Source organism: Paramisgurnus dabryanus, chromosome 21 (genome assembly GCF_030506205.2).
Source record: "Paramisgurnus dabryanus chromosome 21, PD_genome_1.1, whole genome shotgun sequence".
NCBI classification, from domain to species: domain Eukaryota; kingdom Metazoa; phylum Chordata; class Actinopteri; order Cypriniformes; family Cobitidae; genus Paramisgurnus; species Paramisgurnus dabryanus.
Window position 1 is genome coordinate 30,056,552 of NC_133357.1, and position 27,008 is coordinate 30,083,559.

At 39.6% G+C, this 27,008-nt stretch overlaps 1 protein-coding gene across 2 annotated transcripts in view; it reads left to right on the forward strand.

Annotated features, from left to right (window-relative positions):
- Window positions 1–27,008, forward strand: part of LOC135772947 (protein NLRC3-like) — a 121,898-nt gene that overhangs the window by 20,733 nt on the left and 74,157 nt on the right. Inside the window, exons 3-5 of one of the 2 annotated variants that reach the window (XM_065286542.2) lie at window positions 5,416–7,299; window positions 7,789–7,941; window positions 8,375–8,431. The exons of the other annotated variant lie outside the window; for it this stretch is intronic. Of the exons in view, the coding sequence (XP_065142614.1) occupies window positions 5,416–7,299; window positions 7,789–7,941; window positions 8,375–8,431 (2,094 nt within the window). The remainder of the gene's footprint in view (window positions 1–5,415; window positions 7,300–7,788; window positions 7,942–8,374; window positions 8,432–27,008) is intronic. 2 annotated transcript variants of the gene reach the window in all.

Sequence of the window (27,008 nt, forward strand, 5' to 3'; positions counted from 1 at the left end):
AAGTATAAACATTCACCATTCCGACACCCTATTGGTTTGTACGCAATCCCCCCCCCAGCTGACTGCAGATGATCAAAGGTTTGTACGATGCTGCTGCACAGAGAAACATAAAAGAACCGCGAGAGCGATTAGAAAGCATGCGGAGCAGTTTGCTCTCGCGATGCTTTGATATCATCCGCCATCCGTTTGTACAGTAACAGAACGCGGCATTCTGTCTTCAAATGGAAAAGTACGAAATAAAACTCGCGCATCACTTTCAGGTCAGTTCACATTCACAAACCTGTGTAAATGTATAGCTGTCTGCTGACACCAATCCATCTGTGTGATTTAAATAGTGTAACAATACCAATTTATATCATATAACTTCAGTTGTTCAACTTAAATGACATTGTGCTGCGTTGCGTTTTGAAGCATGGCAAAGATATCTATGCTAAAGACATCTGTTGTTTTGTATATGCTAATAACTACCTTACATTTTATTTGCATTAACAAAACCTACTTAGCTGAATGCTTGAGTGTTAAATCAATCAAACACATAACCATACATACCGACTTTTGCTTTTGTTAATAGACATCAGCTGTGTCCTTAAACCTGACTTTTAATTTACTTAAAAGAAAGACATTTAGTAATTCTCCATAATTGCTTGGATTTATATTGACTAAAGTAAAGTATACTAAAGTCCATTAGCTACACAAGTACAGATACAGGAATATAGGCTATAATTGTAGTTTGTGTTGCTGTCAAAATACAATTATAAATGATAACAATAGCATATTTCTATTCTCACACATACTATAGTTGTGTGTGATTTTGTTGTTTTTTAACTAAAGAGGGCACCACTGTAGAAGTTTTGCCAGCAGCGGCCCTGCTCTGAAGTTTGACTTTTTACAGCATTACAATATTTATAGGTAACTAGTCATCATATCTTCCTCTCTATGGAACACATGTTAATGCTCAGTAGTACACATTTATGGTTCTTTAATGCAGTGGTTATCAAACCTTTTTTTGTTCGCCTCCCTTGTGTACAGTGGATTCCTTCACAACCCCCCAAAGAAAATGTATGACATAAACATTCTAAAACTTACAATTTGAATTAAACAAAACATATTAAATTATACAATGTATTGCTTTTGTTTAGTAGCCTTATTTTTCTGAGGTTTAATTACACAGAATTTATAATAAAGTAATGTATTTCATAAAATATTATAAAACTGGGGCCCCTGGCACCATCTCGTGGCCCCCAGTTTGAGAACCACTGCTTTAATGTATTTGTTTGCATTGTATTAAAATGCGTTCATTTTTAATGGGCATATACCGTATGTGGTTGAAACAGATGGCCTAGTGCAGGGGTAGGCAACATGGAGTGCCGATGTCCTGCAGTGTTTAGCTCCAGGTCTAATCAAGCAGACCTGAACAAACTAATAAAGGTTTATAAAGTCACCTGAAACTACAGGTAGCCAAGGTTTTATAAGGGTTGGAGCTAAAATCTGTAGGACATCGACACTCCAGGACTGATGTTGGCCCCTGGCCCTAGTGCATCCCAAATTTTTTAACATTAACATTTTTAATATAACACTATAGTTATTATGGCCTTTAGAAACATGTTTTAGAGGAGATAGGGTAGTACACAAAAGGCCCCTGTGGCGCGGCCTAGGCTTTTTTCCATAATGACATTTTTTCCTTACATTACTTTTACTTTTATACTTTAAGTAGTTTTGAAACCAGTACTTTTTCACTTTTACTTGAGTAAAAAGCTTGAGTTGATACTTCAACTTCTACAAAAGTCTTTTTAAACCGTAGTATCTATACTTCTACTTGAGTAATGAATATGAATACTTTTGACACCACTGACTTCAGGTGTGTGTGAGGGAGAATGTGTGATTCAGTTATTCAGTGCTTATTCAGTTTAAGTTAATTTTTAATGTAGTACTTATTTGGTTTAAGTTATGTTTAATCATTTGCAGTTTTTGAGTTCATATCACAGTTTTTTAAGTGAAATTAACTTTTTAAAAAACAATAAATTAAATAAACTCATTTTGTTTAGTGACTTACATTGTTAGGTTTTACAGTGCTATAGGGTCATATAAATGTACAGTATACAATCTTGAGGTAAAATCCCGAAGGCGGCTAAACATGTCAGGCGTTGTTCTAAAAATGAGTGCTTGAGGGCCCTTTTGAAGTGCTTGTTCTTTACTTGCTACAATACAATCACGCAAGTACTCTCCTATAAGTATCTGATTTTGCAGATAATTTATTTAATCAATGCATGTTCATACTGTGATAACACGGTTTTATATACAGTAATCGACAATATTAACTTTTATGTTGTTGTTCAGTGGTAGAGACAGTATTTTCTGGTTGGTCAGTATAGTATTTTTCCCTCCTTCCTCCATCGTGATTGGACAGGTGGATAAAAGTGACGTTACTGTGCACACTGTTAACCCAGAAATTGTCTTTACATCACTTAATATTTTCTGTTTGGAAGCCAAAGCTTAAAAAGTTTAGTTGATTTAACTTTTAAGCTTACAAAACCCATTAAACTAAAACATTCAAGTAAAATTAACTTAAAATTATTAGTTGATGTTGTGAGAAATACCCATAATCCTTTGTGCCTGAATATTTTGATTATTTTCTGCATTTTCACAGAATAAAAACTGATATAAACTTTCACTACTCAAATATTTGTTAATAAAATGTCATATAGGTTCAAGCTCTTATATTATTGATGTTGTTTTGTTGTAAATGATAATTTGTGAAGTCACCGTTCAGGTGATTAGTGTTTCCGTACATGAACCCTGTTCAGAACATTTTATGATATTTCTCTCCACAGTAGTGATGGAAATTTTCGTTCATTTAGGTGACTCGTTCATTTTCAGTTCATTCACTAAAATTATTAGTTCAGATTCGTTCACTGATTCGTTCAGTGAGCATTTCTTAATTTTACATAAATACGCCAAAAGGTGGCGAAGATGTGTGTCTTTATGTGTTATAAGACAAAAACTCATTAGTTTTTAATAAAGCTCAAATTGTAAAATACTAAGCATAATTTTATCAAGCTAGAGAATATATTAAGACACACGTACATTTATAGTACATCTAATCTAGATTTGTTGTAAATAAAGACTCCCATGCTGTGAGTGATTGGCATGCCTCCTCTGGTTCAGTCAGTCATCAGATCCATGATTCATTCAGTACCTTGAGCCAATCGGCCACAGCTCATACTCGATTGCCATTGGCTCGTACTTTTGTCACTCTTTGGAGGCAGAAAGAAAGCCGCGCTTCATTTGTCCGTGCTCCTCAAGAAGGGAGGGAAATTTCAGTAAACGAGAAATATGAGTCAATGGATGGCGTGAACCAGAACGATTCGTTCACCTAAAAGATTCGTTCAAAAAGAACGATTCATTCACGAATGTAACATCACTACTCCACAGTACTGACAATGTATGTCAAAAACACAGTTTTTTGTGTGTTTGTGGAGAATCACGTTTATTCAATGATTGACTTAAAGTCAGTCATTAATTTTGTCTTATAATACCATTTATAACATCAAAAATAATATAAAGTGATAAAAACTAAAGTTTTATGCAACGGGTTTCCTCACAAATTTCTAGTAATGTCAACTAATCCGGGTTAAGAGTGCAGGAATATTGGAAGAAATTAAAACATTAAGTCTATTCAACTTAAAATTGTTGTTAGAACAACTTATATGTTTAAGTAAACTTCACTTAAAGTTTTTAAGTATTCATTACTTACATTTTTAAGGCAACAAGTTACCTTCATTTTTTTTAAGTAAACTCAACTTACTTAACTAATTCTTTAGAATTAAATTCTAATTTCAGTTAAATTGTCATGTTGAGTTTAATTAAATATACAAGTACACTTGAAATTAACACTAGGTTAAGTGACCTTCATTGTTCAAGTACATTAAATGATCGTAAAGTTTGGTGAACTAAACAATTTAAAGGGGCAATAAGTAGGATTTTAAGTGTTTTATAAATCAAAATCAATGTCTTTATTCATAAATATATCCTTGTTGGTGTCAAATGACCTCTGCCAGTGATCTGACATTTCTTTGTAAGCTTAGAATTTCTCCTCTTTACTTACATTGAATGGGTAAGTCCAAGGAGGCATCCATATCGTTCCGCCATATTGATAAACTATAATAGCAGAGAGGGACAAAAAGCACTTGCCTACCAACGCGTTTCCACAAAGCGTTTTCATTCAGAACACGTGAACCAGCTGACACGGACAAGAAGATCAGCGATTACATAACGGCTACCGTAGTTGCAACACGCATTTGGAAAGGGGAAAAGCTAGAAAGCACTGTTCGTTTGAATGCAAAATACAATTTCACCACTAGATGGGGGTAAATCCTACTTATTGCCCCTTTAAGTCAAGTCTTCATAAGGACCAAGTTAAGTAAACTAGGGAATTCAGTGCACCACGTTTTGATAAATACACATATTGTTAACAGATTAACAATTGTTTTTCAAAGTATCAGTTTTTAGATCTTTTTGTAGCAAATTCCCAAATCTACAAGATGCAGTACTATTTTGTTTGTGAACAAATGTTTAGTATGTGTTCCTTGGCCTTATTTCAGCAACTAATCTTTTACTAACCATGCATAAACATAATTTCCTTGAAAATATAAACATGTACATACATGTTACTCGCATATTATTGTAGCACAGTTTGTGCTGAATACAGTGTTATGTTATATTAGCCATTAATATGTTTAAGCAACTGAAAAAAGACCAAATGTAAGAGCATGTAAAAACCTCTGCCAGTGTCCCAAAATGGTTAGACCCCAGAGCAGGGGTAGGCAACATCAGTCCTGGAGATAAAAAAGCTGAAGTTGTATAATTGGCTCTCTCTTCTCCCTGTCATTATGCTTTCCTTACACTCTTAGATGTATTTAATGTTTGTTGATGTGTTTTGGTCTAGTTAGATGTTATGTTTTTTTTTGTATGTTAGTTTAATGAAGCCTGTTTGTATTTACCTTGAATGCTTCCATTTCAACTGCTTACAAACAAATTCACTTAAACTGCCTGATTGTGTTACCAGCTTTAAAGTACTTTAAAGCAGAGGAAAGTTTTTTTAAATTCTCAGGAAGCTAACATTCCTTGGAGTTCCTATAAGATGAGCATTCACTGGACGAGTACAACAAGTGGATCATTACTAAAGCTGATCAGATAGTACAGATCTGTAAAGTTAATTACGATTAATTGAATGTATTTCGCTGAATGGAATAGTGTTTAAATAATCTTTCTTTCCTGAATTGCTACATTGTACTGTAGGTTAGTCTAATATATTTGAATTATATTTGGGCCATCTCATGTTATTAAATTACTTAAATATAAAATTGTCCTTTAACTATATTTTTGTGTTTGCTTGACTTGTTGCTGTCTGAACAGAGAGGAGAAAGATTGTTCCAGCAACTCTGTGAAATCCCATCTGACATGCACTGCTTCAAAGGAGACCTTCTTCAGACAACAGAGACTCAAAGATACTCACAAATCCATCTTAAAGAACAAGTATGAGAACTTATTTGAGGGAATCAAACTACAGAAGCACAAAACCCTCTTAAACAGGATTTACACACAGCTGTACATCATAAAGGGAGAGAGTGGAGGAGTTATTGAAAAACATGAGGTTTTACAGATGGAGAAAACACCCAGAACACAAAAATTACAAGACACAACAATCTACTGCAACGACATCTTTAAACCTTTACCTGAATCAGAAGATCAAACCGAAAAGAGAAGAGAGAAAAATACAAAAATAAAGAGCGTTCTTACTCAAGGCAACGCTGGAATTGGAAAAACCGTTTCTGTGCAGAAGTTCATTCTGGATTGGGCTGAAGGAAAAACCAATCAAGATATAGACTTCATGTTTGTGCTTCCATTTAGAGAGCTGAACTTGATTCAAGATGATCGGTACAGTCTTCACAAACTTCTGCTTGACTTTCATCCTGAACTTCAAGATCTGGACTCAAAGGTTTATGGTGAGTGTAAAATTGTGTTCATCTTTGATGGTCTGGATGAAAGCAGAATAACACTGATGTTTTCTCACAATGAGAAAGTTTCTGATGTAACTCAGGCTTCATCAGTTGGTGTGTTGATGTCAAACCTGATCAAAGGAGATCTGCTTCCCTCTGCTCACATCTGGATCACCTCCAGACCAGCAGCAGCCAGTCAGATCCCATCTAAATACATCAACCGTCTGACAGAAATCCAGGGATTCAATGATCCACAGAAAGAGGAATATTTCAGGAAGAGAATCCGTGATGAACATCAAGCCAGCAGAATCATCTCACACATTAAAAAAACAAGAAGTCTCCACATCATGTGTCACATACCAGTCTTCTGCTGGATTTCATCCACTGTGCTTCAAAACATCCTAAAACAAGATCACACAACAGAAATCCCCAAAACTCTGACTGAAATGTACATCCACTTCCTGCTGATTCAGATGAATATGAAGAATGAGAAGTATGATGAGAGAGATCCACAGAAACTCTTGCAGTCTAACAGAGAAATGATTGTCAAACTGTCTGAACTGGCTTTCAAACAGCTCATGAAGGGTAATGTGATGTTTTATGAGGAGGAGCTGAGAGATTGTGGGATAGACATCACTGATGCCTCAGTGTATTCTGGGATCTGTACTGAGATCTTTAAGGAGGAATCTGTGATTCATCAGAGGAAAATCTACTGCTTCATACATCTCAGCTTTCAGGAGTTTCTGGCTGCTTTCTATGTGTTTTATTCCCACTTAACTAAGAACACAGAATCACTGCAGTTGTTTCTTGGATGTAAATATGTGAGATATAAGTCTGAGGACAGCTCTCTGTTTCAGTTACTAACATCAGCAGTTTTTAAAAGCCTTGGGAGTAGAAGTGGACATCTGGACCTTATTCTGCGATTCCTGCTCGGCATCTCACTGGAATCCAATCAGAGACTCTTACAGGATTTACTGCCACACACAGAGGACAGTTCGGAGAGCATCAAGAAAACCACAAATTACATTAAAGACAAAATCAATGATGATTATTGTCTGTTACCCAAAAGATCCATCAGTCTGCTCCTCTGTCTGCTTGAAATGAAGGTTCAGTCTCTGCACAGACAAATTCAAGAGTGTTTGCCTTCACAGACACTCTCTGCTGCTCACTGTTCAGCAATAGCCTACATGATTCAAATGTCTGAGGAAGTGCTAGATGAGCTGGACCTAAAAAAATACAACACAACACAGGAGGGAATAAGAAGACTTGTACCAGCTGTGAATAACTGCAGAAAAGCTCTGTGAGTATTGAAAAATGCAATTCCACCTTCAGATTATAATATTGTTTAGTTTCTGAGATACCGGTTTGTTGGCAGAATCTGTTAAACTGCACATTGAAATTTTTTAGCCACGTTAAAAGTGACTGGAGACTTTTTTAGAAGTGGAGATTTTTGAATGGCCCTTAACCATGAGTCTGCAATGTTGTTCAGGGAGGGCACCTGTACTTTATATTTTAGTTCCAACTCTACTCCAACTCACCTGCCTCAAATTTTTAGGTAGCTCTGAACAAATTAATTAGCAGTTTCAGGTGTGTTTGATTGATGTTTGAACTGAAATCTGCAGTACAGGTGCCTTCCAGCAACATTCCCTTAAAGTGACATTTGGGAAAATAAGTCATTTATTTTTCATTTTATTATTGAACCAAAACATAAGAGCCTAAAAAGTTAATTTACAAAACAAAAATGGCAGATGCACTTAGAGGGTTTTGCATCTTGTCTTTTAAAATATAGACTTGCAGGCTGTAGTCTCACTCTTGAATGCTGTGAAAGTTTGGCTTCAGCCCTAGAGTCATTTAACTCACCACTGAGAGAGCTGGACCTGAGTTATAATAACCTTAAAGATTTCAGAGTCAACAGTGTACACTATCAGCTGGGAAATCTGAGGTTTGAGACTTTTCATCACACAATATTTAGGCACTGACACAATAAATATGCAAATCAGAATCTACCACTCTTGTAAACTATGGGGGTATGTTCTTGACAGTACAGAACAGATCAATCTGATTTTTTTTAATCTCGTTTTTGGATTGTGCATTCCAATTAATATAACAATCAAACTGTAGTTGGTTTGTTTTGATGTGAGCCTTCATAATAAAAAATATAGCTAATAGCACAATAAAACACAATAAAACATAATAACAAACATGTTTTGACAAAAAAATTAAAAACTGAGTTATCTTGTTTTGGAACCAAACACTTCAAATAGTAAATACTATTTCTACACTAAATAGAGGTGTGTGTTATTTCTGACTCTGTTTGTTTGAGAATGCAATGATTGTGATAATGCAATGCGATTTGTGTTCTTTGTTCTCTTTAGACTGGTGCTGCTCGTTGGTGGACTGAAAAATTCAAACTGTAAACTGGAGATTCTGAGGTATTTCAATAAAAAGCTGCAAAAGAAGAGATTAGTTCAAAAGAATGAGGTATCAGATTAATAAGAAAATTCCAACTCAATCTGAGCAATTCCAACTCAATCTGAGCAATTTGGTTTTAATAAAAGCCAAACGGGAAAGTAGTGCTGTCAGCGGACAGAAGACAATGGAGACAGTAGTGAACTTAAATTAACAGGTTTATTGAAAATGGAATAAATAATAAACAGTGAGGGTATTGGTGAGGAAGTCCAAGGGTGAGCCACAGACACACTGAACGTAGAACATCCAACGACGATGATGATGAATACCAGGGATCTCTGAAAGATATAGAAAGTGTATGAGTCAGGTTTAATCACAGCAACGTAACAGTAAGTTAGCGTGAGACGAGACTGGACGATGTCTGTGTTTGTGGCTGGTATATGTAGGGCAGTCTTGATGAAGGGTGACAGGTGCAACAAATCCGTGACAGTACCCCCCCCCCCTGAGGGTCCGCTTCTGAGGACCTCTGAGATCCAAGACGCAGAGGAGGGCGGCCTCTGGGTCTGGGGGCTGGCTTTTCTAACACAGTCTCACCCCATGTCGTCAATATTTGACGACACTTGACCATTCGTCAATATGTGACGCGGAGGGTATACCTTTCGCGTCATTTTTTGACGAACTGGGGACTTCAATACTATTACGTCCGTTGCATTCTCTTCTCCTATTTTCTTACCATTTTCGCGTCGGTTTAGGGTTAGATTACGCAAAATTAAACAGTGTACGCGAAATTAAACAGTGTACGCGAAATTAAACAGTTGTCACCTGGCGTTGGGGTTAGAAACAGTTGTCAACTGGCGTTGGGGTTAGAGTTAGGTTTGGGTAGGGATGTCATTATGTAAATCTAACCCTAAACCGACGCGAAATTGGTAAGAAAATAGGAGAAGAGAATGCAACGGACATAATAGTATTGAAGTCCCCAGTTCGTCAAAAAATGAAAGGTATACCCTCCACGTAACATATTGACGAATGGTCAAGTGTCGTCAAATATTGACGACATGGGGTGAGACTGGGTTGGCTTTTCAGGATGGGCATGGTGAAACTCCCGCAGGAGCTCTGGATCGAGGATGTCATCATGGGGAACCCAAGATCGTTCTTCTGGACCAAGACCTTCCCAATCCACAAGGTATTCTAACTGCCCACCTATACGTCTGGAATCCAGGAGTTGTCTTACGGTGTAGATGGTGCCATCTTCATCAAGAGGGGGGGCTTCTTCCCCAGGTCCTGTGGGAGAAAAAGAAGTGGTGACAGGTGAGTGAACTGGTTTCAATTGTGAACTGTGGATATCTGGATGGATTTTGTAATGTGAAGGGAGACAGAGTTGAAAGGCTACCGGATTGACCTCCTTTACAATTAAAAATGGTCCAATGAACTTGTGACTCAGCTTTCTGCAGGGTAACCGGAGACGGATTTTTGCCTAGATAACCAGACTTTATCTCCCACCTGGAAGCTAGGCATTGGGGCACGTCTGGCATCCGCCTGTTGTTGATGGCTACGCAGGGCTGATTGAAGATGACGATGTGCTGAGTCCCAGACCCTCTTGCTCTCTCTGAACCAGTGCTGCACTGATGGTACGTCGCAAGGTTCTTCTGACCAGGGGAACATGGGCGGTTGATAGCCGAGTACACACTGGAATGGAGTGAGACCAGTGGCTTGTTGATGTAGCGAGTTCTGTGCATACTCGGCCCAGGGTAGGAACTGGCTCCAAGAGTTCTGGTGGTTATGGCAGAAGGTTCGGAGGAAGCGACTTACTTTCTGGATTTTACGTTCCGTCTGTCCATTGGTTTGGGGATGATATGCAGATGAAAGGCTTATGGTCTAGGCTTGCCGCGATAGTCGGTGAAACGGTGATAACCGGTGCTTCAGCCTCTCACCGGTTAGATCACTTGCCCACCGCGACACCGTCTTTCACCATCGTTTTGATATTTTCGTGTAATTAAATCATTTAGTTTCGTTAGAGAGAGCAAACACTTACAACTGAATGTGTCTGTTGTCTGAATTTAGCGGAGCTGAACGCGCATCACGTCACAGAGCAGCAGGTGTCAGATTTCATTTATTTCTGTCAGAGTTTGCGAGACGAGCTGACTGACCAGATGATGACAGAAGCCGCGTGCTTACTCGTTTTTGTTATAATATACATATATGATGTTTAATATAAGCGAGATCATTTTTGTTGTTGTGTTTTTCATCAAGAAAAATAATAAACCCATCATTCAAGCCGCGCTTTATGGAGAAGTAGCCGGTTGCTCTGCTTGGGACTGGCAGGTTCTGTGAGAATTACCTGCGCACATTGACTCAAGCACTTAATTAAACCAGCTGTTGCACTCGCATTGCATGAAAATTCATACGCGATTTAACGCAGCGTACCCAAGCACTGCATTTAAACAGTTGCGTAATTCAAAAGTGAAAGTAAAATGTGCACATCTGAATGCGCATTTATAAGCCCCTCCCACACGGTGAAACCGGGATCACCGGCTTTGTGACGCGCCGATTAACCGGTGGGAAAATTCTGTCACCGCGGCAACCCTATTATGGTCACATCGAGGAGCTTAAAAAATGCTTTTGTCACGGAGTGACTATATGTAGCGGAACTAAAAATATGGCGGATCTAAAAATGGCTAAAGTAATTCCGCCCGGACCGTTTTTACCGAAACACCCAGCCAGTTCCGGTAACTCTGGGCAACCGCAATCAGGCATCAGGTGTGCTTATTAAGCGTGGCGATGGGTGATGGGGCAGTTCGGAGAAGAGGAGTATAAATAGAGCATTACGAAAACAGGAAGATGAAGTTTATTCCAGCAAGCGTTGTGGGGGAGACGGAAGTGTTTGGTGTGTTGGAGAGGCGTATGGAAATTGCAGACTGGGCGAAGACAAAGTGGAGGATTGAGCTGAATGAAAACGAAGCTAAGTACTTAGGAAATTCCTGCTGAAGTAATTGTGTTGACCTGTGCTGTTTACTTCGAAGAAATTGTGGATATTGAGAAGTCATTGTGTAAAACATTGGAAGGAATGAAGGTGTGTGGTCCTAGCAACCTTGTATACGCTATTCCTCTGGAAGAGAGAGGGAAACGTCGAGAGTCAACAAACTGTGAGTATGTGGAGTGGTTGTTTTGCCAGTGACATCGCTTGCTAACTGTGTGTCCTAATGCAGGGGTTTTCAAACTTTTTGTGTGTGTGGACCACTATTTGTAATCAAGAATTTTCGCGGACCACCTCATCATACTCATTATAAAATATGTCTACACAAAGTCCTGAATTAATCTGCACATCTAAATAGTCTTACTAGCACTTAAACTATAACTGGTCATCACATCAGTACAACAGGTTTCTTAAAAGAAAGTTTACTGCACAAAACAGCTGCCACATATTCATACAGCAATCCATTTTGTACGGCACTGAACTTGAATGTCACGGCAGTTAGCATCAGTGTTAGCTGCTGGCTGATTTGATCGGTGTTCAGTCACATTAATCACATTTGGGGATTCCTCACTCATATTCAGGGCCAGATTAACACTTTGTTATACCCTGGGCAACAATATTCAAGGGCCCCATCATCACGACCCCAGGATCACCATAATAAGGTCATATACAGAATATATTACTGTATTATACAGTACATATACTCAATACTTCAAATTCTAACTGTCATCAGGTGTATTTTGATTTACAAATATTTAAATGCTCATACAAATGCACTACTATGTCCTCTATCAAAGACATTCACTCACATATGATGCTATGAAAACTAAACACATCAGCATCTGTATAATCTCCGGGCTGTAAACGTAAACTGGTGGTGTAGAAAAGTCCTGGCTGACTTAGCTGAGTTGCCCTCGTCGTTGACGGAAGCTCACTTAACAGAAATTTTTAATTAATACACATTTAAGATGACCATGGATAAACTCTAATTTGCATAGTCATTGATATAAAAAGCTTATTTTTTGCATATACAAGCATTGTCTAAAAATGAAAATAGGCTTTTACTTAATTATTATTACAAAACCATCATATAGCCTAATATTAGACACCCAAACCATAGTAAAGAAAATGATCTTTAATTTGCAAGTCTGAACTGAACATCAACGCAGACATGAATTTTCTCACAGAAGTTTAAGATCATATAGGCTACATCTTGAACGTAGATATATAAATGAACACAGGGAAAGGAGGTTTAACACTGTGAAGCACAAGCAAACATGCTGGAAGGCAGCTAAAAAACATCAGGACATAAACACCGGCTTATTTTATTTTATTGGAGCCTTACCTCCAGATAATGGATGATGATTTAAATGTTGTTTATTCACATATGCGTTGTACTCTCCGGATTTTATGTTGTGCACTTCTCGTTCATTTCTCCACATGGTCTGTGTCTGTTTGTTTACAATGTCATGTGAGCAGCTACACTGTCTGTCTGCAGGTTCGACTTCATTTGGCGCTAAGCAGACCTCTTGGTGATGTCAAAGTACCGCGAGAGCGATTCAAAGCATATTTCTCCATGTGAAAACTGGAATCACTCTCGCGCTACTTAGCTGTCACTCGCCCATGGGTTCTCTGCTCCCCAGTCACTTTCGCGCCGCTATAGTTATTTGATTTCATACGACGAGCGGATAGCGCAGATACCTGCATATCACGTAGATTACACCACTGTTTATACTTTACATTTTCTGCGTTTCTGATGTCATTTTCCTTTTTTAATTTCCGCTTCGTGCTCCCACTTAACTTCTCCGTGTCTCGTTTTTTTCTGTTGTACCAACGCCTTGCGTCACGTAATGCTCGGCGAACCTTTGACCCACCTCATGCGGACTGACCAATGAGGAGAGGGTCTTAACCTGAGGCCCTCTCTTCATTGGTCAGTCTGAATGAGACTCAACCACTTTCAACTCACGCAGCGCAGCGTTTCTCTTTGCAGCGCATTGAGCGCAAAGCCCGTGTTGACAGTTTGTTTAATATAAAGCGGCCAGCGGGAGATTACCAGATACAGTATTTTGCTCGTGCCCTTGCTGCCCTGGGCCCTTTGGAGGTCTTGGGCCCCTGGGCAATTGCCCAGTTGCCCGTATGGTTAATCCGGCCCTGCTCATATTCATTAATACTTCAAATCTGTTCTCAAGATGTATAGGTGGTGGTAGAAAGTCAGTGTTTGCAATCCTTGTCCTAGCTGTATCTGGGGTAGAGGAAGCTATTGCGGCAAAATGTGATGCTCGTGACAGCCTGGTTTCTCGAGTGACAGTCAATGCTAATGTAAACCCTGGTTGGATAAGGATTTAAAGTTGGATATGAAGATGAAATCTGACGCATTGCTTCAGTGTTAAAACTGATGAAATAATTGCTGTCTGTGGTTCTATATGGGCTATAATGGCAATCTTTTTTTTATAATATGGGGAAAAAGAACTATAAATTAGTTCATTTTTGGAACTGTGAACTAGTTCAAAATTTTGAAATATGAACTGAACTAGTTCATTTTAAAATTTGTAAACTGTGAACTGAAGTAGTTCATGTAGAAAGTGAACTTTCCCAACACTGAGAATATGTATATAAATAATATTGATATAAGAATATTGATATTAATTTTTTATTAAATTGTCAAGTTATTGTGTGATTACTAAAATAGGCCAGTGGCGCTCGGCCGTGACATTCAAGTTCAGTGCCATACAAACTGGATTGCTGTATGAATATGTGGCAGCTGTTTTGTGCAGTAAACTTTCTTTTAAGAAACCTGTTGTACTGATGTGATGACCAGTTATAGTTTTAGTGCTAGTAAGACTATTTAGATGTGCAGATTAATTCAGGACTTTGCGTAGACATATTTTATAATGAGTATTATGAGGTGGTCCGCGAAAATTCTTGATTACAAATAGTGGTCTAGTCCACATACACAAAAAGTTTGAAAACCCCTGTCCTATTCCATCTTACCCATCGTTCAGGATTTCATCTGTGGCCGTATTAGGCCCAACATGCAGCAGCCTCGGCCTGTCCCTCCATCTGTACGTCTGTTCGAAGTCAAGAGGTGTGTATCTCTCCCTACATATTCACTGAAGTAGTCTATTGTGAAGAGACTCTGTGTGTGTGTTTGTTGCCAGTCTGCAGGTTCGAGCCAAGGGCTTTGTGTCAACGTGGGACTGTTCCACGATGTATTAGAAGTCAACGTTCAAGTGTTGCATTGGAAGTCTGTCCTAGCGAGGAAGGCTAGAAGTTTGCCTGTATACTCACCTGAACGCCAAAAGCCAAGTGCCCAGGGTACCTCCCTGTATACTCACCTGTACGCCCAAAGCCAAGAGTCCAGTGTACCTCCCTGTATACCAGTGTTGTATAAAGTACTAGAAAGCAATACTTGAGTAAAAGTACAAGTATTGTACTAGAAACAGACTTTGGTAGAACTGAAAGTTGTCTTTTCAAATATTACTCAAGTAAAAGTCTTAAAGTATCTGATATATACTGTACTTAAGTATCAAAAGTAGTTTTCTGATATTTAATGTACTTAAGTATTTGAAGTAAAAGTAAAAAGTTTTTTTTTTTAAAGCAAGCGGTTAGAACTTTGATTGTGAACTTCATTGTGGCTTTCTTATAGTAAAGCATATTCAGGGTTCCCATTATCTTCTTAATCTCAATCATCAAATAAAAATCTGTTTTTTCCAGGACTTTTCAGGCACAATTCTCTTAAGTTCAAAGAGCAAACAGCATATTTTTAGAGCTGACATCAAATAAAAGAGCAGAAATTTCACCTTTGTATGAACTTCAGGTAAAAATGAAAAATAAATAATAACTTATTTCTTTCAAAACATGAGCATATTTTTGAAAAAAGTGGAGTATCCCTTTAAGTTAGCTGCTCTACTAAGAAAAAATGCCAACTCGTTGTGTGGCAATGAAAGCACTGTGACTTTGATCAACAATGCAAGCGTACATTCACAATGTATAACATTAGCACAACATTATCCTATAACCACTGAGTTTTGAGTTAATTAACATAAAAGGAAATCTCAAGTTTGACAAAACGTATGATGCTTTTGAAGACGTGAATACAGTCCTTAACACTTTCTTTCTAACCTGCCACTGATAGCAGTTTTTAAAAAATATTTCTCAATCTAAGATTAGCCTACCGGAGGGAATATTCGGCTGGCAGTTATGCTATAATGTTCCCATAAACAGTTAAGCGTGTTTCAGTTGAGAGTTCTCTGTGAATTAAATAAATCCATGGGAAAATCAGCGGTGTAACGTTGATGTTTATTAAACATGTGCGCCCGGCCATCAAATTAGACAGATAATTATCTAATATGGCTTATAATAACTAATGTTGAATCACATTGACATTGTGGCTTTACTTAATAACTATTATTTTAACGTACCTTGATGTGATTCTTCAGGTTGGACGGGGAGTTTTTAAATGACAAAATGTAAGTGATGTTCGGTTGCCATAAGAGGCACTTTTCCAATGTACAATAACATTTCTTAAAAATACAGCCATGGGTGTAAAACGTTAGCTTCTCACCCTGCTCATCGTCGGGGTGGTCGACTACGATAACGGGAGGTCCTCTAGTAGGTGCTTTCATTGCAGTTACAGTTGTGCTTCCTCATCCTTTGGCAGCACTACGCTAAAATAGAGTTTACGTGAAATAGAGTGTGCGGAGCGTGCGTAATGCAATCTAGAAGCACTGATTCGCCAAAACCTCCCTTATTAAGGTCGCACACATTTCTTCTGAGTTATTTTGTAGTAACGAGTAACGAATATGCTTAGTGAAAATGTATCGGAGTAAAAGTATACATTTTATCTAGAAAATGTAGTGGAGTAAAAGTGAAAGTTGACATAAATTTAAATAGCGAAGTAAAGTACAGATACGTGAAATTTCTACTTAAGTACAGTAACGAAGTATTTTTACTTCGTTACATTACAACACTGCTGTATACTTACCTGTATGCCCAAATCCAAGTGCCCAGTGTACCTACCTGTATACTCACCTGTACGCCCAAAGCCAAGTGCCCAGTGTACCTCCCTGTATACTCACCTGTACGCCAAAAGCCAAGTGCCCAGTGTACCTCTCTGTATACTCACCTGTACGCCCAAAGCCAAGAGCCCAGTGTACCTTTCTGTATACTCACCTGTACGCCCAAAGCCAAGAGCCAGTGTACCGCCCTGTATGCTTACCTGTATGCCCAAAGCCGAGTGCCCAGTGTACCTCCCTGTATACTCACCTGTACGCCCAAAGCCAAGTGCCCAGTGTACCTCCCTGTATACTCACCTGTACGCCCAAAGCCAAGTGCCCAGTGTACCTCTCTGTATACTCACCTGTACGCCCAAAGCCAAGAGCCCAGTGTACCTCCCTGTATACTCACCTGTACGCCCAAAGCCAAGAGCCCAGTGTACCCCCCCGTATACTCACTTGTCAGCCCAAAGCCAAGAGCCAGTGTACCTTCCTGTATACTTACCTGGATACCTTCTTGACGTCTCCAGCTTCAAGTCCAGGCACGCACTTGTATACCTTCTAGACGCCGTGCTGAAGAGAAGTTGGAGCCCATCTGAAAGACACAAAAAGCGGAAGTTGAGAGAACCCCCCTTTAATTCACGAGAAGACAAAGAAGATAAAGACAGGCTAAGAGGACTTACCTGTGATCCCCGTGAGAGTCAGAAGCGACTCAGAGCCATTCCAAGTCTCCATACTCACCTTTCAAGAATCCCTCCCCTTTTTCCCCTTACCTGTTAAATATTTAATAAAGATTGTTATATTTTATTCTGTTTCCTCGTCTGTTTGGTCATTGGGGCATTTTGGGACCTCCTCGGGGTGGAAACTGAGGGAGGGGCGTGACTCACGTTAGAAGTGGTCCGCTCCGACCTGTGACACTTTCCACACTCTGGAAATATATTGTGGACCCCTATCGGAAACAATATCTTCAGGAATAGGTTAGGTTACTAGGTTACAATGGCATCCAGTACAAAACACACAACACAGAACACGCCAAACCACATAGGGACAATTAAATAAATACTCATACTAAATAAAAGTGCTCTCAAAACATTAAATATTGTAAATAACCTAAAAAATTTCTAAAAAAACCACCTCTACCATTTGTTTTTCATATTAACCACATTTGGTACAAAGCTGCTCTTATATCTTGTTGTTCTACACCTTGGGACTTTATACCTCCTTGCAGATGGCAATAACTGAAATTCACTGTGCAGGGGATGAGAATCATCATCTAAGATTGAGATGGCCATCCTTTGTAACTGTTTGGTATAAAGGAATGCCACTCCTGGTTTAGACTCACCCAGCAAACGACCAGACCATTTTATTATCTGGTCCAACTGATTTTTTGCCTTTAAAGATATATGACCATACCCTACTACAGTGAAAAAGGACAACACAGATTCAATAAAAGCATGATAAAACATCTTCATAATTGTTTGGTCAAGATTAAACAGAGATCATTTCCTTAGGCAATACAAACGCTGGTGCCACTTTTTGCAAAGAGCTTCACAATTCTCTTCAAAGTTCAGTTTCTCATCCATAAAAGTGCAAGGTATTTGTATGATTGTACATACTCTATTGTTTGGCCTTTGATTTTGGTTGGTTCACTTGGATGTACTCTTCCTAAAATCAATAAGCATGTCCTTAGTCTTTGATATATTAAGCTGTAAATGAGATTCATCACACCAGTTGACAAAATCCTCAATGACTGGGCCATGTGAGGTCTCATTCTCCTTAAGTAAACTCAAAATAATTGAGTCATTCGCAAACTTTATGATAATTCTGTTATCATACATGCTCTGACACATATTTGTGTATAAAATAAATAAAAGTGGGGACAGCACACATCCTTGAGTAGACCCTGTAGAGGAACTCCTCTGTTCAGATAAGACAGCATTAACTCTTACTCTGTGTTCTGTTAGTTAAAAAATCTAAAATCCAACCCATCAAATTATTGCTTAACGCAAACTGGTCTGAGAGCCTCTTGATTAAAATGTGTGGTTGAATTGTATTAAAAGCTGAAGAAAAATCAACAAATAAAAGTCTAGCATGTGTCCTCTGTCCATCCAAATGACTTAATAGCAAATTTAACATTGTGACTGTAGCATCCTGTACTCCTCTGTGAGGTCTATATGCAAAACTGCATAGGGTCCAATTTATGTTCGGTCACCCGCTGGATCTCAGACCGCACTAATTTCTCAAAGATTTCATTAAAACAGAAGTCAAAGCAACCGGCCTAAAATCATTAATTATCTTAGGACCACTGCATTAAGGGACAGGGATGACATTAAGGGACTTCCAGACGTTTGGTACATGTTGTGTCTTTAGAAAAAAAATACAGGGCTCAGTTCTTTTGCACAAGACTTTAGTAATCTGCCACAGATGCCATCAGGACCTGGGCTTTTATTTCCCTATAAAGATCTGAAAGCTTTTTCAACATCCTGAAGGTCGATGTTAAAATGCTGATCATCCATTAATTTAAAATTAAAATTCCTGGATTTTAACCATTTAAAGTAACCTGATTACTGCTGTTTGAGTTCTTAAGGCCTCCTATGGTTTTCATATTGCCCATGCTGAGCCAGGAATTTTGGATGCCATCTTATTTTCTAATTTTTCCTTGTAGCTTTGTTTAGCCTTAAGGATTTCAATTTTCAAGTCCTTAGTAGCCACATGTAAGTCCATGGTTGTTCCATGTTTAAATGCTAATTTTTTCCTTTGTAAACAGAATTTTACAGATTTAGTAACCCAAGGCTTATTTTTAGAATAGATTTTGACCTTTTTACATGGAATTATCATGTCCCTGCAAAAAGCCGTATATGAGCATGCAACATCCACAATTGAGTCCAAATCGTCATCACAGGTCTGTTTAAAAAAGTCCCAGTCTGTTCAGCTGTAACAGTCTTGTAGACAGGACACAGCATCATCTGACCACACTCTGATATCCTTAGTCACTGTTTTCTCCTTTTTTAAAACAGTCTTATATGTGGGCATTAAATGGACACAATTGTGATCTGACGAGCCCAAGGGGGCCAGGGGGGTAGATTTGTATGCACCTCTCACTGATCCATAACACAGATCCAAAGTCTTGCCCCGTCTGGTCGGACAGGAGACATACTGATGAAAAGTTTTAAGAGTCTTCTTTAGAGAGACATGATTAAAATCACCAAGGATGAGATTTGGTGCCTCAGGTGAGACTGACTGTAACCTCTGTACAACATCAAATACTGTACTAGCAGCCGATGCAGAGTTCCCTTTGTAAACTGTTGTAATAAAAATCTGAGGGAACTCTCTGGGTATATAAAACGGTCTCAAGGACACCGATAACAGTTCTACATCAGGCATACAAATTCGCTCTCTGACAGTAACAGAAGAATAATATCGCTTGTTGACATACAAACATACCCCTCCTCCTTGGCTTTTCCCCGTCACATTTGATAGTCGATCCATACAAAAAGGGGCTCCGAATCCATCCATACACAAATCGACGTCCCGGTCACCCTCTGTGAGCCATGTTTCAGTGAATGCCATGATACAGCAGTTTATAAAATCCTTTTGGTAGCGGACATTTCCTTGAAGCTCATCCACTTTGTTTCTCAGTGATTGTACATTTCCCATGATCATCGAAGGCAATGGAGCCCAGTTGACGCGCTGTTTCTTTAGACGAGTTTTAACGCCGCCTCGTTTGCCCCTTTTTCTTTTCTTTACCGTGCACTTTGCTTCCTGGTACTCTTCAGTAGAAGCATTAAAACAACAAAACAAATAAAAACATTTAAGACTTTAAAACAAATGGAACGTCAGCAAACATACACGAGGACGCCGAACACTCATTCACTGTCAGTCGCTGCGTGCGCATGCGCCATGGGTCATGGGAATTCCAAAGTATCTAAAGACGTGTTGGAACAGGAGCTCTGCAGTTTCCATAGCTGTTGGTAAGCCTTTAAGGGGTATTAACACTCTGGGGTCGACGGTGGCGCGGGCGCCGCAAACTCTTTATTTTTCAATCACTCCACAAAGAGACTTATATAACTCTGCTGATTTTGGACATACAGATATGATTTATACATCATTTAAAACGTTAAAGTGTCTAGTTTTTTTCTGTCCACTCCCAATAAAAACAGAATGTTGTGCTTTTCGCAAAATTAAGAAAATAAACATGATGCGCGTTTTGTTCTCTCTACCTCAGTGAAGTAGGGCTGTCAAAAAAAAATTCGAATTTCGAACATTCGTCGAATTTACAAAAAATTGGCACATTCGAAGCCAAACCCGTGCATTCGAATTTTTGCTGTGTCAAGGGCGCGAGTCATGATGATGACGTAACTGACGCAGCTTTTTTAGGTTATCCATTAGGCTACAGGTCGGTGAGAGAGGTGCATTTTATTGTGTTAAAATGGCGGAAAAAGAGCGTGAGGTCTCAGAGTCGGAGAGAATCTTGCTTACACCAAAACATCTTAGAAGTGCTGTGTGGCGTTTCTTTGGTTTCTGGAGTGTCAAAGGAGAAATCATTGACAAAACCAATGTCATTTGTAAGCTGTGTAAGAAACCGCTGCTATATCACTCCACAATGACTAACTTGCGAACGCACATGCAATCGTGTCATCCCGAGGAGTTTTCTCGAGAGTGCAATGAGGAGGGTCCAGCATTAAAGCAGTCCCGGGTAACTACGTTTTACACCTCAAATACCACACCACTACCTTCTGCAAAACAAGAAGAAATTACCCAAAAACTTACTGAATTCATCTGCAAAGATATGCGCCCGATAAGCATCGGTGATGGCGAAGGCTTTCAAAACTTCGTGCGAGCACTCAACCCACGTTATAATTTTCCTTCTCGGGGTACAGTGAGCAATCGCATTGCGAAGCTTTATGACTGCACTGCCAAAAGCGTGAAAGAATTGCTGAACAATCGATCTGTGGCCTTGACAACGGATGGATGGACTTCTCTACACACCGACGCATATGTGACAGTCACTGCACATTTTATTTCAGATGACTGGGAAATCAAAAACTATGTGCTGAAAACAGAAGAACTGAGAGAAAAGCATACCGCCGAAAATGTGAGTGAATGCATTTTGCAAATTCTTGGTGCATTTGAAATCAAACCGGAGTCTGTGATATCTGTGACTACTGATAATGCTGGTAATTACGTGAAGGCAGTTGAGAGCCATATGAAAAGACCGAACATCCCGTGTTTGGCGCATACGCTTAATCTAGCTGTATGTAAGGGGCTTCGTGGTGTTCGATCTATTGAAACAGCAATTAGCAAACTGAAGATGACCGCTGCCCATTTCAGCAAGTCAGCTGTTGATAGCTACCTGCTCGAGAAAAAACAAAAACTGCTTGAAGTAAAATCGGACAAGCTTATCAATGACTGCCCCACCCGTTGGAACAGTACCTACGACATGATCAATCGAGCCCTGGAGCAGCAAGCACCTGTGGCTGCTGTAATCTGAAAAGAATGAAAAGAAGATGTCTCACCTGGAGCTGAATACAAGTGAATGGGTTCTGATGGAAATGGTAAGAACTGGTATATTTTATTTCGGTTTATTTTTTATGTAGTTCGTTTATGTATTATTTTTAATTTATCAGATTGTTTATTTACTGTTTATTTACAGGTTAAGAATGTTCTTCAACCTTTTAAGACTGCTACAGAAGCGTTGTCAACAGACAAATACCCGACTGCGTCTGCTGTCCTTCCGTTGCAACACGTTCTGTTAATGCAGCTTCAACCAAATTCTGATGACAGCTCGGCAGTGAAAGAAATGAAAATGAAAATCGCAGCGGATCTCCAAGGCCTTTACCCTAATGAAAAGCAGGCTTTCATGCTACTCAACACTGCAAGCTATTTAGACCCCCGATTCCACCGTCTAAATCATTTGCCAGAGGAACAGAAAAAACAAGTACGGGCGAAAATATTGTCGGAGTTAACAACTATAATGGAGGAGGCAAAAAATGAGCGCACTGATGCTGTAAAACAACCGGACGCAAGAAAAAAGACTGCGCTGTCTGCCATGGGCAACCTGTTCGATGACGTGTACAGTCAGACCCAGAGCAGTTCTGAAGAAAGCATCAAGGCTTTGGAGCATGAGATGGACATGTATGATCGAGAAGCTACGCTACCCGCTGACGAAAATCCTCTCAGTTGGTGGCAAAAATCATGCGGCATGTATCCACATATTGCGCAGCTGGCAAAGACGTACCTGACCATACCTGGCACATCGGTCAGAGCTGAGCGCGTCTTTTCATCAGCTGGAAACATTGTCAACAAAAAACGCTCAGCACTCGCTGCAGATCAAGTTGACCGTCTGGTGTTTTTGACGAACAATATGTAGATTGTGTAGTGAGCGGTTTGTTTCAGAATGGCAGTTTGCGATTTTGTGTTAATGTACAAACATTACGCTGTCTGTTGAAGGGTGTTTTCTCAGGTTACTGATGCACTAATACAGTTTTATGCACTTTGGTTACCTAATTTTCCTTACATGGACATTAAGGACATTATCATTTATTTAAGAACAGTTGTTTGAAAAAGTAAGCACTTTAAAAAGTTTATGTCATTTCATTTTAATAAAAAATGCGATGCTTGATTTGATTTGTATTTGCTTATTGCGCTCACTTGCGTTCTCTTGCGGACGTAGCAGACAGTTCAGAATTTTTTCCTCTAAAATTAAATATTGCATTTAGAATTCGAATATAATTCGAATTTTGCTAATATTTCAGAAAGAATTTCGAATTTAGCTTTTCAGTCATTTTGACAGCCCTACAGTGAAGTCCTTTCAGAAACGCGTCAGAAAAATTAACTGTAACTGAACAAATACTTTAGATAGAATCAAAAGATACATGTCTACATAATGCTTGGAATGTCTACTTTTAACTGATGTAAGTGAAATCGAAAACAAATATTGTAATTCGTTGTTAACTGTATAAGAAGAGGGAGATGTACCGTCTTTCTCCTGTTACTTCATTATCTATAATGAGCCACGCCCCACTACATTGAAGAGAAGAGCAGAGATCATCCATATTCATTAGTCAACGCCACAGTCAATGGAGACTATACGTCTCTGCAGCCATTCAGTGATGTGTTGAGTTTTAATCTGAGTGCTGGGAACATGACATCTACTTGTTTACTCACAACTGTCTCCAGACGTGAGTGTGTGTGCTTCATCAAACAGTGTGACACGATCGACGTCCAAACGCACACACAAACACACGATGCCTCATATTTGACGCGCTTTGTGGTATCATTATAAAAGATGCGATTGCAAACATCACATCTACTTGTTTACTCGCGCTTAAAGTTATCTCCAGACAGACGCAAGTGTGTGTGCTTCGTCAGTGTGACGCAATGTCCAAACGCACACACAAACACAAGATGCCTCAGACAGACTTGAGTGTGTGTGCTTCCTCAGTGTGACGCGATGTCCAAACGCACACACAAACACATGATGCCTCATATTTGACGCGCTTTGTGGTCTTCTTATAAAAGATGCGATTGCAAACATCACATCTATTTGTTTACTCTCGCCTGTAAATAAAAGTTATCTCCAGACGCTAATGTTTGCTTTGTGCTTCCGTCAGACGCGATCGACGGCCAAACGCACACACACACACACACACACACACACGCACACACACACACGCGCACACACACACTTGAGGTGAAACCTCTAGTGCAGGGATTTTCACAAAGATTTAAATAGCCCTGCTCTAGTGTTCTGTGTGTGGCATACTACCCAATTGTTGCCCATGTGAAAATATTTGTTGCCCAATGTCAAAATCACTACACCACATATTAAGGTCTAGGTAGATTAGATGATTAACAAACAATCAGATTTCTTTACATCTGTGGGATGTGCTGGCTCCACCTCACAACCTACAAGATTTAAAGAATCTGATGCTAATGTCTTGGTGACAGATACCACAGGACACTTTAACCCCGGATTTCCACCGACTGCGGAGCAGCTGCAGATCAGCTCCGCTGCGTTACGGCTCCGCACTCCGCCGTCCGTCAATACCCACCAGATCCGTATTTGTTGCAGAGCGGCTGCGTGCTGAAGTGACGAGGACCCATGAGGTCTCGCAAATTCACGTGAAGATTGCGCGATACCTAGTTCTGTCTCTGCCCATTATTCCGTTGAATTATGACGTTTTTACAAATCAGCCCAGATCACAACACGAGAACTCACGTAGACAGAGCAGTACATCATATCCATCCAAAATTCAAAAAATAAGAAGGCTGCTAAAACATTTATTTATGCTATATCTTTAATGTATTTATTTGAAACTCCCACTGGCTCTGTTCTTGTCTATTATTTGTTGTTTCTGTATTAATGACTTTATTTGTGTGTGTTTGTAATGTTTGTATTGCAAATATTTTATTAAAAAAAAACACGAGTTCTCGCATATTCAGGTATGATCACGCGATAAAGTCATGGCTCCGCCCTGCGGAGCTGTCCGGCATCCGTCAAAAATAGAAGCTCTGCGTATTTGTGCCGGAGGGCTGCGGATGGCCGGAGCTGTGACGGATTCGGAGCGCAGTCAGTGGAAATACACACATTGACTTGAATGGAAACCGATTGACTCCGCCGCCGTTCCGCAACGGATCCGCAGCCGTTCCGCAGTCGGTGGAAATCCGGGGTAAGGGGTATTGTAGGCACGCCCGCCGACAGGGGGGGGACAAACGGGTATGTTGCTCCGGGCCCAGGATGAGGGGGGTCCCAGAACTGGAACATATGGAATAATTCAGTGTTTCCCATACATTGATTTATCTGTCACAGAATCAACACAATTTTTCATGATTCCCATTTACATTTGAATTTTACTATTTATTCATTGTAGCGAGCGCTCAGGGGCCTCCCTCTCTCGTTGCATGCAGCGCCTCAACAGCGCGCGCCCCCTTCCCTCTCTCTCATGTTGGAAACAGCGCGGCTCTCTCAACAGTCAAAAGTATTTTAACTCCGTGTTCCTCTGTGTACTTTTGTTTTCGCGTAAACGTCAACAGTCACGGATATTACTGACGACTGATCAAGTTCATCATGAGTGGCTTAACGAAAGGTTAGCAGTAGTGTTTCCCACACATACCCTTTCTGATGTGAGTATGTGTCCGAGCTCTCTCCCTACCTATGATGTGGCATGCCCGTGCATGTGTTCTGTAGTAACAGCAACCGTGTATTCTCTCATATTTCTGAATTTGCAACACATTGTCTGCGATATACGCGATATACAATAAAACTACCACTCGTATTTAAAATAAAAAAGCGCTCATAACGCAACAACACTGATGAGAAGAGCAACATCAATACAGCCTCAATGTAAATGATGATTTTGTCAGATGAGGGTCCGTTTTTAGCAGCAGTTAAAGAAAGAGCTGATTGGATTTACATTAACATTAACATACATTAACAAGGAGTTACTGGGTTCTGTTTAGTCACTATTTTATAGACAACAGAAAAAATAATATGTAAAAATAGCATTCAGTTGTGTTAAAATGCAATATAATGTGACAGATTAAAGAGTAAAACACGACGCAATGACGCCACATATATGCTAATCGGCGTGTGACGTCATCACCGCCACAGTCTCTCAAAATCCTGTGGGAAACACTGCAATTGTTAAAAAATAAAGAAAATAGGTAGCCTGGGTGCCAGCCGATCTTAGCCCTGCCCACCACATTTTGAAAAACGGGAAGATCGGGCGTTTTTCCGTTGAGGAGCTACTATGCGAGTACCAAAACTGGCCGACGAATCAAATTGTGAGGGCGGGCTTTATACGATGATGGACAGATGATCAACACAACCACGTCACCAAAGAGCGCGTGTGTTCAATCTAGCTGCCGCTGTAGAATTCAGATGTGTGGAATCTGACATTGAGTCTGTTCTAAAAGATATCGACAGAGCATTGATTTAAAAAGAGGAACAGAGAAACGCGATCAAGGCATTTGTTTATGTTTTCGCCGTCCTTCCTACGGGATTCGGCAAAAGTTGGTCGCACTTATGGAGGACAAAGTTAAAGAAGCAACTAAAATGGGTATTACGGCAATGCAACTCGGCGTGCATGACGAGATGGATATAATTAGCGGTCGTTGCCAGCTTCTTTTCGGAAGCCCAGAATCGTGAATGCTGAATAAGTGGAGGGACATGCTAGGCTCCGATATTTTTCAAGCCAACGTAATGGGTAGCTATCGTCGTGGATGAAGTTCACCTAAAGTACAAATGGTAAGAGATAGTCTTACTGTATGACTTAGTAAATACTTAATGTTGTGATATAAATGAAATGTTGTAAACATAGTAGGTGTTGATGTACCTTCGCTAACTCAGACTTAGTATAATTACAATGATGTTAGTATCATTGTAGCAAAATTACTAGCAGTTCGGTCAGGCTGCAAAAGACGACATTTCAACATACGTCACACACTCCGTTGCTCTGATTGGTCATAGGTCTATCCAATTGAGTGGAGAGGCATTTTTCGGTTGAGACACGCCTCATAATTTTAGCTCAATGGAGCGGTATCAGACTCAAATTCTGACTAGAATTGAGCATGACAACGTCAGGCTAGAAAATAGGCATATTTGTGGAAAAAATTCTAATATTTGAGATA